We start from the raw sequence: 13330 nt of genomic DNA, 5'->3' as shown, positions 1-13330 counted from the left end.
GTGAAACATCAGTTAACATTTGAACATCCTAGTTTAGCTGCCTTTCTAGAATGATGTATTTTTTTATGCTGGTGCTTCTTGGGGTTTGGTTAAATAACTTTCTTATAAACTTCCCCTCCTTTTTTTTTCCCTTTTTCAGATATTTCTTTTGATTGTTTTCATGTGCATAACATTACTGATTGCTAGTCTTATCTGCCTTACCTTACCAGGTGAGTCTATTACGGTAATCTGTGATTAAAAACAACTCAGTATGTTGCCATGCCCAACCATGGCAGATGTTTTGAAACCACTGTTTAAAGTTAAAGGGCAAAAACATGGAGACTTGTCTCATTTTTAATCATTTGTCATCAAATTGTAATAATCTAAAAATATAAATGACAGAGATTGCCATTCCCTTTTTGTTGTAGAATAATTTTCCTCTTAAGGACAGGGCTTTGGGTGCTGAGACAATCTCAGTAGTATTGAGTGAAAAAGAGAACTGAAACTCTTGCACCTATTTTACTGTTTAGAGAAAGAAAATATGTAGATTGTTTCCAGGTCTTCTACAGTATTTTCTTTAATTAAATATTCTGAAGATGTCATTATTAAGTCCTGTGAGGAGCAGGGAGTTGGACTCAATGATCCTCAGGGGTTCCTTCCAACTTGAGATGTTCTATGATTCTGTGATCTTGACAGGTCACTAGGAAATTTTGTGAAGTGTATGTATATCACTTTAAAATGTCTGAATAAGTGCTTCAAATCAAAAGCACTTGGTATTTTTTAAAATAATTTGTAATAAATGAAGCCATGTTAACCAGCTTCAATTTCATAACCTGTCTGCTGTAATACCTTGTAATTTATACCTTCTTGTATTAATGATCCTGAAGTCAATAATGTGTTGAGATCAAAGTTATAAATTCTGTGATTGTTTTAGTAGTAGGACATAAAATAATTCCACTGTAATACTAGGGAATGAAAACACTATTAAGAAATGATCTGTAGCAAATTAGTCTCCCGTTTTTGTCAGACAGCTTCAGAAGCCCCATCAGTAAGTCTTAGAAAATTATGTGAGGCAGTGAAACAACCCAAAGATAGCTCATACAATTTTAAGTTCAAGCTTATGCACTAATGCATGATTGCCTTTTGCAGTTCTAAAGATCAGTGTTTAGGCTCTGAACAGGGCAATATTCAGTGCTTTGTTTTGCTGTAGCTCAGGTCACACTGCTGTCATATTGAAATTTTAGGTGCCAAAGGATTTCTGTGTTTATTTGGCATCATTTCTGAAGCTATTTGCATAGTGCTTCACACATTTATGCATTATGGGTATAGTACCAAAAGAACTGTTTTATGATTAATAATATTTGTGCAGGGGTATTTCAGATAAATTTGATAAATATTTTTTTGATAGGCATCCTTCCCTAATAAATCCAAAAGCATTACTGTATTTAACAGTGTTTGTGTTTTCAGTGTTCGCTGGCCGGTGGTTAATGTCCTTTTGGACGGGGACTGCCAAAATCCATGAACTGTACACAGCTGCCTGTGGTCTTTATGTGTGTTGGCTGACTATCCGAGCAGTGACAGTGCTGGTTGCCTGGATGCCACAGGGTCGTAGAGTGATTTTCCAGAAGGTCAAAGAATGGTCTCTCATGGTGAGTTTTGAGAAAAATTTCTACTGAATTATCAATAAATTAGCTAATGGAACTTGTTTAATTTTTTGCTTGCAGGCTTTCTTCTGTCATGTATTCTACATTTTCCTTTTCAGACCATTTTGAAGCTTTTGCAGCTTACGTTCCCATTGCATAGGCTAACTATTTTTGGAAGGCAATTAATGTAAATACGTTTGTGTATATATATGTTTTTATATATATATATATTTCTCTGTTTTCCTTTAAAGGCAAATATATTGTATTATTATCCCATGCCTTATGTGTTCTCAAAGACATTTACATTTTTGCATAAACCTGGAAGCTTAACTACTTACTTGTTTAGTAGTGTGAAATTATTAAATGAAAAAAACCTAATAAAGCTGATAGATGATGACCATGTCTCTGCAAAGTAGCTTGATGCATATTTTCAGAAAGATCTTTATCAGTTGTTGAACTTGTGTTGTTCAAATAAAAGATATTTTCATCAAAAATATTAATTATGAGGAGTACAGATTCTCAGCATGAAAACAAATTTATACCCCACCTTTTTATCTTGGTTTTGATTTTGAGGACTTCTATGGTAGATTTCTTGCTACTTCCTTTAAACATCAATAGCATAAATGGTATCTTGTTATGGACATTTTAATGTGCTTAATGAATTGTTACACTGCTCTTCATGTACTACCATGTTTCCCAAATACCTCGTCCATCATTTTGCTTTTAGCTTCTTTAAGAAAATTCAGATCTAAAACGTAATCTCTACTTGTTCTTTGCCCCTTCTCCTTAGCATATTAATTAAGTCAGGCTAGTTTTGTATGATGCATTTAAATTAAGAGAATTCCAGAATAAATAAAGATTCAAGCATGGCATTCTGAGTTCTCCAATTTTAAGTCAAATATTCTGTAATGACTGAATTTTTAAGGTTTGTTTTGCTCCAGAGAAAAATTGGTGGTTTTGGAAAAATTCTTCAATTTCCCAACATGTAAGAATACCCAAGGTATTGAAGTGCCACTGGATAGTATTCCCTATTGATAACAGTCAAGGGTGATTTTATGATTTAGAGCTATATGAATACTAGTAGGCACAGTCATGTTTTTTTCTGGAGGGGCATGGAATAGGACCCAATCTTGAAAACTTGCATTGCAAAACTATGTATGTAGTAAAAATTACTTCTAGGGGTGTATATGCATGAAATAGAGGTCTGTGTAGGTTTGGGGCTTTTTCACCAGGGCTGTATGTTTATGTAGTTTAAGTTACATTTTAGAGTTCAAACAAAGAATCCTCTGGTAAACACATTAATGGAATGTCTTGGGTTTTTTAGATAATGAAGACACTGATAGTGGCTATACTGCTCGCCGGTGTGGTTCCACTTTTGCTCGGTCTTCTGTTTGAACTGGTCATTGTCGCACCTTTGAGAGTTCCTTTGGATCAAACACCTCTCTTCTATCCTTGGCAGGTCAGTTGCTCCCATTCTTTTGCTGCTGTTGATGTAAGGAGTATGGGCTGCCTTGTTTCATGTGGATTCGGTGGTTCAGAGCATTTTCCACAAGTATGTTAGTGTGTGACAGAGAAAAGGCAGCTAGTCTGGATGTGAGGATTATTTGAAGCAAAAGGACATGCTGAGGAATTTAAACTGAAAAGGTGAACTGTTGTGAGATGACATCAAAGGACGCATTTCAGTGATCAGCTACTTTTTCAGTAGCATAATTGTAAAGTTATATATATATATATATCTATATATATATCTGTATGTATGCACAGATGTACGCACTCTGATTGTTTTGGAAGGCTTTCTGCATACACTTATGCAGCAAGAGGTTCAGGCAACTTTGTTTTGTGCAAATTTCTGTCCTGCAAGTTGGGAGACAAAATGAAGGTACAGTGGATTGAATGACAAATGCTCCCATCACCTAGGCTGAAGTATGAAAGAAGTCATAACTCAAAGAAACCCAACTGAGGGGACCATAACACAAAACATTTAGAATGCCATTACTAAATAACAAGAAAGTGTTCAGGGTCAGTGACTTTCTAAGCTGCCCACAGACAAGCTTTCATTTACTTTCAGTATCCAAATGTTTGAAAGCCATAATATAAAGAAGAATTTGACTACTAATTTAATTATTCCATTATTTTAAAATCCAAGTGTATTTTTGAGCTGAGTAGATGACCAGAAAATCAGGACATAATATAATTACAGTGGTAGATTACAGATCATGGCTTCCAAACAGCTTTGGAAAGAATTTTTAATGCTAGAGATTATAAAAATTCTTTACTATTGCATATTAGTCCTTTAAAAGTTTTAAAAGAAGTATACTGAAAACTTTATTTTCATGTGGCAGAACTTCTTCAAAATACAGGATAAGTGGGATTTGAGACTTGTTCTAAATCAACAAGGAGCTATCAAAATTGAGACTGATTTCTGTTTTTCGCAAGAGAAGAGAGTTATACAAAGGTTACATCCTTAAATAAACATGAATCAACTTTAACACTGGCTTTTTTTTGTGACAATTTTTAAGATTTTTTAGAATTGACATTAACAAAAGTTACCTTTTTAAGTAATCAGTTAAAATGTATTTCCCCAGCAGTTTAAGAAGGTTAATTAGTCTATGATGTCCTAAGTCTTAGCAGTTCTGTAGCTGTTTATTCTGCCTTATCAGCCTATATTTTGCATACTTTCTTTGGTGGATTTTACTGCAAATCTCTTACAAATACTTGTAATCCACAAAGGATGGACTTAACGATGTGAAGTGTTTACTAGAAGCCAGTAGTTACATTGTCCTAATTCCATGCCATAATAATTGCAGTTTATGTTAAAACATAAATTTTCTTCTGAATACTATGACTTTTTCTGTGAAGAGTGTTGCCTTGCTTTAAGCTTTCCTTACATCAGGTAGGGTTTTGGGAATAATTAAACTTCAAAAGAAGGAAAAGAACTTGTTTCCTGATGCGTGTGAACATCTTCATATCTTTTTTCTATTCTTTTATAAAGAAAGGAAATTAACTTCCTTTTATGTAAATTAGTTGTACCAGAATGATAGTCAATTGCTTTAAGTAAGTCTAATGCTTTTATTTTGTATTCGCCCTTGGTTTAATAGTGGTAGTGATTTTCCTGGTCCCAGGGAGCTAAATTTACAGATGTCAGTTAATCTTGAGAGCATCCTCTTTTTCATAGGAATTTGCAGATGATGTCACCTCTTTGAATCAATGTCCCATGTAAATGGAAAAGTAATTATATTTTCACTTATAAGTAATATTAACACATTGCTCTTAAAGCTTCTGGTTGTCTGACCTTTTAAAGGTAGGGTAATGCTAACACTATTATTTTTTTACAAAATTAGGACTGGGCCCTTGGAGTTCTGCATGCCAAAATAATTGCTGCCATAACACTGATGGGTCCCCAGTGGTGGCTGAAAACTGTTATTGAACAGGTAGGGAAAAATTGTCCGTGTGAATTATCTGTATAATTACTCTTACAGTAATGGAGTAATTGAGTAAAATTCCAATAGTCTTGTAAAAACCTTTTAAATTGTGTAGCCTAATCCATTAATGTACACTTAACAGTAAAAAAACAAACTCAGGAATCTGAATTCAAGAAAATGCTGTGTATACATATAGACATTTTTATCAGGTTTGTAATAAAGTGAGAAAGAAACATCATTATTTCTTCAGATTAAGTCCATGTGTCCAAATACTTGTCCAAATATTGGATATTATCTACAACTTGAGAACATAGAATTTCGCCTTCTCTGCAGCTGTAGGGATTACCCCATTCATAGATCAGCAGAGATGAATGACACCATTTCTGTTTCCCTTTGATTACTAAGCAAAACAGGACAGTTTCTCTGAGCAGTTCAGTCACATGGCCTGTTGTTTTGTCAGAAGCATTTTTTCTTGGTTATAAGCTTTAAATTCCATGGTTGTCATCTCGATGAAGTATCTCAGTTGTTTGTCAGAAGGTAATTTTTCAGCCCTGCCCTATATGTGATGCCTGTGGTGCACAAGGTGCCTCTCCTGAGTACGTTTTAGCACATAGTCCCAGTTACTAAATCACTTCAGCTGTCACACTGCAGAAATATAGTCTTAGTCTGGGAGTACCTTTTGTGCATACCACGGCTCCCTCTTCCATTTTGAATGCTCTCCACTGGCTGTTTGCACATTCTCCTGGGCCTTCCAGGCTATGGGGCAGAGGCCATGGTTTAGCTGTAGCTGGTAGCCATTCAAAACTGGTCTTCTCCCATGCTTAATCTGGTTACGTTTTGACCTTAGCTTCTGGTAGCAACTGCAGAAGCTTAAGAATTGTGGAGGCCTTTTTTCAGGCACAGACTCTATGTGCAGAGGCTCTAGTCTGCCCCACCAAGTACAAAATAAGATCCTATTTTCTGCCCATTACCAAATTTAATAATTTATTCTATTAGCATATACAGAATCCTCTTCTAGGAAGTTAACAGCCCAAAGTGATCCCAGGTCGCCCATAAAACCATTGTCCACAGCTCTATTAAATGATCTTTCAGAAGGTCTCTTGCATTCCTGCAACTGAATCACAGCTCTGTTCTGGATTAAGTTGGTCTCTTGGGCATTCTTTAAATGATTTTCTGGAATCCTCATAATGTACATTGGCAGAGTTTTTCCTTCTTCAGCTGTGGCCATGGGAACACCCATTTCCTTTCATAAGGAGAACTGTGTAAAACCTTGTAATTATTACTGTAAGTAAAGCAAGGCTTTCTTGATTGATCTAACTTACTCCATTTTAGGTATATGCAAATGGGATTCGTAACATTGACTTACACTTCATCATCCGTAAACTGGCAGCACCCGTAATCTCTGTCCTCTTACTTTCCCTGTGTGTACCGTACATCATAGCTTCTGGTGTTGTACCTTTACTGGGTATGTATGCATTCAGAATACCTGTTTATCATCTGATGGGTTACAGCAGTGTAAATATATTTGTGGAAATAAAATTTCAAGCTCTAATTTATTAAAAAAAAAACCCAAAACAACAAACCACAACAACAACCAAAAAAAAAAAAAAAAAACCCAAACAAAAAAAAACACCTTTTCTGCCAACAAATGTAAATGTTTAAAGACTTCCAAGAGTCACACCACATTCCAGGAATATTGTCCAAATGCTTCTTGAACTCTGTCAGGCTTGGTGCTGTAACTGCTTCCCTGGGGAGCCTGTTCCAGTGCCCAACTACCCTCTGGGTGAAGAACCTTTTTCTAATATACAACCTAACCCTTCCCTAACACAACTTGAGGCTGTTCCTTGGGTCATATCACTGGTCACCACAGAGAAGAAATCAGTGTCTGCCCCTCCTCTTCCTCTTGTGAGGGTGAGAGGAGGGGGAGACACTGATTTCTGCTCTGTGCATTTTAGGTATCTAGCTAGCTTGGGAAAGGAATGATTAATGCATTTCTTCTTTAGACAAACAGCCTTTGATTTTAGTCCCTCTAGGAGGTATACTGAGCTGAGGCCATCTTTTTCTGACTTGTCAAATTCTAAATGAAGCTTAGAACAGGTGAAAATCCTGGGTTTGTTTTGAGGTTTTAATAGTATTAAAATGTAAATTTTAAATATACAGTGTTTTTTCAGACTTTCCTATCTCCTCATAATTGAGGTAGATAATTTGATGATGAGCTTTTTCATCAACACTTGTCTTTTACTAGTTAGTTTGGATGTTAGCAACATGTTCAAAAAGTCCCATTTTATTCTTCGGTCTTGCTTGAATGCCGACTTCTATTGCATTGCTTTTTTTCTGATACAAGGAGAAGTCAGTAAGCAGATAAACAGAAGTTAATAAGCAAAAAGAACTGATAAGCCCTTTATTTTTTCTACTGTGGATTTTCACTCTTGTTAATGGAAAACTTTCCACTCTTAGTGCTTCAGATTAAAAAGAACAGCAGCTGTCATGTTAGATCTTTGATGTAAGTGGATGTGTAATTTATTTCACAGCCCTTCTACTGAAGTTACAGTATAACAAAAAGTATGGAAGCAAGTACAGAAGCAGAAATACATGAGTTAGTTCAGCAATATTAGAATATCTAAGGGTTGTGTCTTGTTTTGTAGGAGTTACTGCTGAAATGCAGAACCTAGTTCAGCGACGGATTTATCCTTTTCTGCTTATGGTGGTGGTTTTGATGGGAATTCTGTCCTTCCAAGTCCGCCAGTTCAAGCGCCTTTATGAACATATTAAGAATGACAAGTGAGTATACAGTGGGGTTTTTTAAATTTTTCCCCTTTATATTATGATAACTTCAGGTTGAATTCAGGTGTTGTAGATTCCTAGGACTAAAACAGGTTTTAAGAAGTTTTCTAGACAAATGACTCTTTAAGACAAACTGTTCTTGGGAGATGTTTTATCTGTGGTTCAGGAAGATAAACACAGGAATAGACTGTCTTCATAAAGAGAAAACACTCCCCCATGTCTAACATGAGTGTGTTTTCCCACAAATGAAGCTGTTTGTCTCCTCTGTAGTCTTAAATGACAAATGAATGTCATGAATTACAACATATCTGGAAGTTAAAATCATATCTCAAGCTGCTGCTTATAAAACCATTTCTTCAACCTTTTCTGCATAACTCCTTTTCTTACTCTTCCTACTCATTTGTCCAACTAACCTGTTAAAGAATGTTCAGTTGATTTGATAGTTTGTCCTTACCAAATTTTGTATGGTTTTCTGATGTTTTTAGTGATTATTACTCTGTATTACTCAGATGCCTGATAAAAATAATAATTTTTCTATTATTTTCTGGTTATCTTGCTTAGTTTAACCTTTTTTTGTGTTATTGCATTATTTTTGGTGTTACCCTTATTACCTTTTTTATTGGTTAAGAAGATTAACAACTAATCTTCCTAGGCTTCTTTTGTATTGAAAAGGAATAAATGAGTTTGTTGTGTTCATATCCTGAGTTGTCCTACAAGAGTTTTGCTTTCCAATAACTACAAAAGGAGTCAAACCTAAAATAGACTTCTTTGAATCTTAAATGTTAAGAAGCGACTGATAAGTTGTTTGGTGTAAATGTGAAATTAATAGCATCTGGCAGTATTAAGAGAGTTGTAACTAAAATTAAACTCTTGGCAGAGCAATTTATATTTTAGCACCTTTTAGTTGATCAGCTGATTTGTATCCTGTTCCCCACCTGCCTTCATAGTGTGTTCTGTAATATTTGGCTTCCTGTAGTATGTATAGCTGGTGTTTGTATTTACAAATGGGTTTAGAGCTAATTGTTAGTATCTTTCAGGCAGAGTGTGGATTGAATTGCAACTTCCATTAATGTAGCAAGTTGCTTTCTTGTGTAAATAAGACACATAAATGGTACACAAATCTATGAATATATATCTTGAGTGAAAATTAGTTTGATATTAAATGAGCTTATTAAATAACATCCTTGTAGACAAGAAGTTTGTATGACTTAATTGTCTCATTTCAGGAAGTAAGCAGACACAGTCGTGCCAGCCAGTAGAGATTTGTGCTTTAGAAAGATGCATAATTAAATCTTTCATGTAACAAATTTTAAAAACATACACAAGTTTTTGTGATATTCTAGAATGTACAAAGAATGTGCGATGGTTGTTGGTTATGGTACTGTGAGAAAAGGAGCAGTGGTGAAAAAGTTCCTAAAGGAAATGGCAGATCTTAGGGGAAGAATTCATAGGTGTGTAGGGTTCTTGTACACATAGAACTAGCATGCAAATAGGAAGCATGGAGCATGGAAAGGAATTTAGGTGGCAAAAAGTGTGAATCAATGATACAGAGTAAGAAAGGAATAATGTGAAAGGTATGAAAACTGTTAAGCTGATGAGATAGTTGAATTCTGTTTCAATATCACACTAAAGGAATTTTGCACCCCTTAAGCTTTCCATGAAGTAGCATCAGGGTGTTTTCTCTCTCTTTAAGCAAGATAAGCAGCAGCTGAAGTTCTTCCTTTATAATTTATAGAATAACTTTTTATCTAAATGAAAGAACGACTTTGGCAGCAAAGGAGATAGAGTGGATTTGTGTTACAAAATAGTATTACCTTGTGTTAATTTCTGGTTTTACTGTAATCCCAGGTACCTTGTTGGACAACGACTTGTGAATTACGAACGGAAGTCTGGCAAACCAGGCACATCAACAACTCCACCTCAGTCTTCACAAGAATAGATGGTCATATTAAACATCTTGACCTTCCCTTTGCCTTTACATGTCCTTTTTTCATAGACTCTTCTCGTCTTTGGATATCTCTCCCAATAATACTCTCAGCAGTGTTTTGGCTTCTGTTGGTAGCATTCAGATAGCAGTTAAGGCTCTGTTTCTTATCTGCATTTTCTGATGTTATAAATGCTGTCTGAGGTCTGTATATGTGTATATAGAAGTGTCCTGACACCCTAAAACCTTGGATTAAAAAGAATGTGCATTGTACATCTTTAAAAAGTATATTAATTTATTAAATCTAGTTGTCACTTTATTTTGGACTGCTGTTCTGTTGACAATGTGCCACAAAGCAATAGTGCAAAGAGGCAAGATGTTTTTATAAAATTTGGAGCTTACTTTATGGTTGTTCATAACAGTTCTTAGTGTAGTAATACAGTATGATTTTTCATGAGTGGAAAGGCCACGTAGAGAATATCAAAAGTAAATAACTGTCTTACAGTCAGCAATGAAGTTGCTGTGGTGAGAACATAATGAACTATGTATCTTGCTGTCCAGTCTTTTTTATTATTTTGTATAACACCAAAGCTGTTGTACATTTTTCTATTGCCTGATTGTTTTTCATGTGTCAGAGTTTGTAATATTGTACAGTTGCTGTTAAATCAAGAAAATATTTCCTCTTCTGAGAATTCAGATGTACTTGCTGAGGCTCAGCTGGATTTTTCTGTTTGTTTGAAGGGGGTAGGTGGGTGTTTGCTTTGGGATCAGGATTTCATTAATTGAAACAGTAAGTATAAATTTACTAAGGCTAGGTGATGGAAGCATTTAAAAGTACCAATTAAAATTAGATAGGTTTACAACTTAAATTGTAGCCAATTTCTTATCAATACTAGAATTTTTCAGGATCTCAAGAAAAGGGATGAACCTTAACTGATGTGCTTGCACAGCACAAAAAGCATAGTGTAAGCAACATCCTGACCTGATCCTTAGTTAAAGAGCTTGAAATCTTTTTTCTGTAAGTTACCAAAGTTGAAAATTGTAGTATGAATTTTATATTGCACAATTACTTTTAAAAAAAACAAACCCAACCAAAAAAAATTCTCTCAGAATTGGTCACTGTGAATTTTTATGGGAATAATACTGAGGAAGTGATTTATCATGTACCATTTATGGCCCTGAGGGGCAGGGAAATACATATGCTATTAAACAGGCAAGGAAAAGTTAGCAGATTTCTTTGCAAGAACACAGTTGAACAGGAGCCACCAAATCAAGTCTGTGTTATTTCTATATGTAGATAAGAGTTCTTTTGCAGTAATGTGTGGGGGTGGGGGGTTATGTAGATAAAGAAAATCCATAACAGTATCACAGAGCTTTAAGTAGCATCAAATCAATGCTTAGATTGCAGTCTCTTTCCTGGACCAATGCGGAAAATGTGAACATCCATTGCAGTAATGAGAAAATTGATGGAACATCTAACTTGCTATTCAGTACACTCCCCTTCAGTATTCTGTACTTTACCATGTGTGTATATAATCAATACTTGAGAATCTGATATGGTATGAGCTAATGTGATCCAGGCTGTGATGGTGGTAGTTCTTGTTTTTGGTGTCTGGACTCATGCTCTAAGGCAGTGAGCACAAGCCAAATGCATCTGAATGTAGTGGCAGGATGATTGGGCTGTCACTCTCAGATCCATACTATTTTACAGAATTACTGTTGTCCTGATGGTTTTGAACCACAAATATTACCCTTTGGAGTGATTTATTAGGAAATTTCCAGTGAAATGAAATCATTGAAAAATAGCCAAAATATTTCTTTCATTCACTGTTGCTGATTAAATGCTAAACTGAGTATATATTCGCCCCATATATTTTTGATGTGCATAAATACCTGCATTTGATTATTTATAGTGGTGTACATTGTGGGACAGATATATTTTCACAATAATCAATTCACTGGTAACATACATTCTTACTTATGCCAAGATTCTGTTTTTGACATACCTTTCACAAACAGTTCCAAAATGATCTTGCCACTCAAATATTGCGAGCACTACTGTGCGTTATGCAAAATTTGGTACTTGGTTACAAGGTACTTGTAACTTTGTGTTTTTATCCAGACAAACTGGTCTTAATATTAAAATCTATTAAGAAAAAGCCTTTGTGCGGTTTCTTACTACTGGTATTTTACAAGTCATGAAAGAAAATATCAAATCAGGCCAGTCATGCAATGTGAACTGCAGATATTTTGATATAGCTTACATTATCTGCTTTTGGTTTTTTTTATGGAAAACTGGTTTCAAATCCAACTGTTGTTCTGGCTTTTGCACTGCTTTACAGATCCCAGGTGAAATTTGTTTCCAGAACTGTCCATTGTGAACTTTTTGGAAATCTCATCTCCTCACTCCTTATTTTTACACATTTTTTTGGAAGAATATGGAGGCTGTAGAGAACAGAAATTAAATAACAGTCCTTTATACATTGTTCTAAATTTCAGTGGTTTGCCTTATTGTGTGCTGTGTACTCCCCTGGCATAGAAACTTGATAAGTAAGCATGTAAGTTAAGTGGCTGTTTCTGAGGCAGCTGATGAGCACTGTACCAGTGCTTCCATCTGTGCTGGATGGATGCAGAATGGTGTGGGCTCCTATTACTTTTCAAGTGGGAAAGACTGTGTGTGTGCATGTGTGTGTGTGTGTGCTCTTCCACCACAAATTGTGTTGACCTTGGTCTTGACTGGAGGGGTTGGAGGTGTGTACTGGCTCAATTGTATCCCCTTTGTGTGTTGAGAATCTAATGCTGTTGTTAGTTCTACAGGCCTTCATGCAAGAACTGTCAGATGGCTCTGTAGCTATCTTGTGCATATTGAAAGAAGTTAATTGCAGCATGGCTTTGACTGTTTTTACACAGATTATTTTATATTGATTAAAAATAGTTAAAACTCTGCATCTTTTCTGTCTGCCCCCTCTCTACTGAGTGAAGCCAAAGTTACTTGATTTTGTTTCTGAGGGCCCTTTGGTACCTGTAACTGCTTTGTGTCTGACTTCCTCAGTAAGATGCCATCTCCAACCTATTACAGTGCTCACATCACTTTTCAGCTGAGTGCATTAATTCTTTCCTTGCCTTCCCCTATGTTTGCATAATGGTCTTCATAAAAATCCTCACAGCAGCCACACGGTTCTTCAGAGAACTCTGTAAAAAGCCTCACAAAGGCCTGCGCCTTACAAAGCACAAATGACTGGGTTTTGATTGCCTGGCATGCTGATCAGCATCATTTTGTTTCCTTGGATGTCACTGTCCATTTTTTTACATCTAGATTGGAAAGGTTTTGTGGTAGGGTCAAGGTTCTTGTTCTGCTTGCCTTGGGAATAATGGCCACTGTACAGCTTGGGCAATGAGTGAGGTTCTTGGTAGAAATGATGAAGATAGTAAAAACATTAAACAAGGAATTGAATCTTGGTAGTGTAATGAAGTTCAGGATGCAAAATAAAGGAAGCTGTTTTCTGAAACAGATGAGGAAACAACTTTTATGAAGCATAATGGTAAGTTGGAACTCTTACTCTGGCATTTCAGTTCTT

At 35.7% G+C, this 13330-nt stretch overlaps 1 protein-coding gene across 2 annotated transcripts in view; it reads left to right on the top strand.

Annotated features, from left to right (window-relative positions):
• Window positions 1-12698, top strand: part of MARCHF6 (membrane associated ring-CH-type finger 6) — a 45644-nt gene extending 32946 nt beyond the window's left edge. For both annotated transcript variants that reach the window (XM_042048721.1, XM_042048720.1), the window contains exons 20-26: window positions 140-209; window positions 1447-1628; window positions 2947-3081; window positions 4964-5053; window positions 6377-6509; window positions 7690-7825; window positions 9677-12698. In XM_042048721.1, coding sequence (XP_041904655.1) covers window positions 140-209; window positions 1447-1628; window positions 2947-3081; window positions 4964-5053; window positions 6377-6509; window positions 7690-7825; window positions 9677-9767 — 837 coding nt within the window. In that variant the 3' untranslated portion in view covers window positions 9768-12698. The remainder of the gene's footprint in view (window positions 1-139; window positions 210-1446; window positions 1629-2946; window positions 3082-4963; window positions 5054-6376; window positions 6510-7689; window positions 7826-9676) is intronic.
• The last annotated feature ends 632 nt before the right edge of the window (window positions 12699-13330 follow it).

The sequence above is a fragment of the Corvus kubaryi genome, unplaced genomic scaffold, assembly GCF_017639235.1.
Source record: "Corvus kubaryi isolate FWS band 111438036 unplaced genomic scaffold, C.kubaryi_AGA036_p1.0 68, whole genome shotgun sequence".
NCBI lineage: Eukaryota > Metazoa > Chordata > Aves > Passeriformes > Corvidae > Corvus > Corvus kubaryi.
The sequence above is the reverse complement of the archived record's forward strand: the minus strand, read 5'-3'. Positions and strand labels throughout refer to the sequence as shown.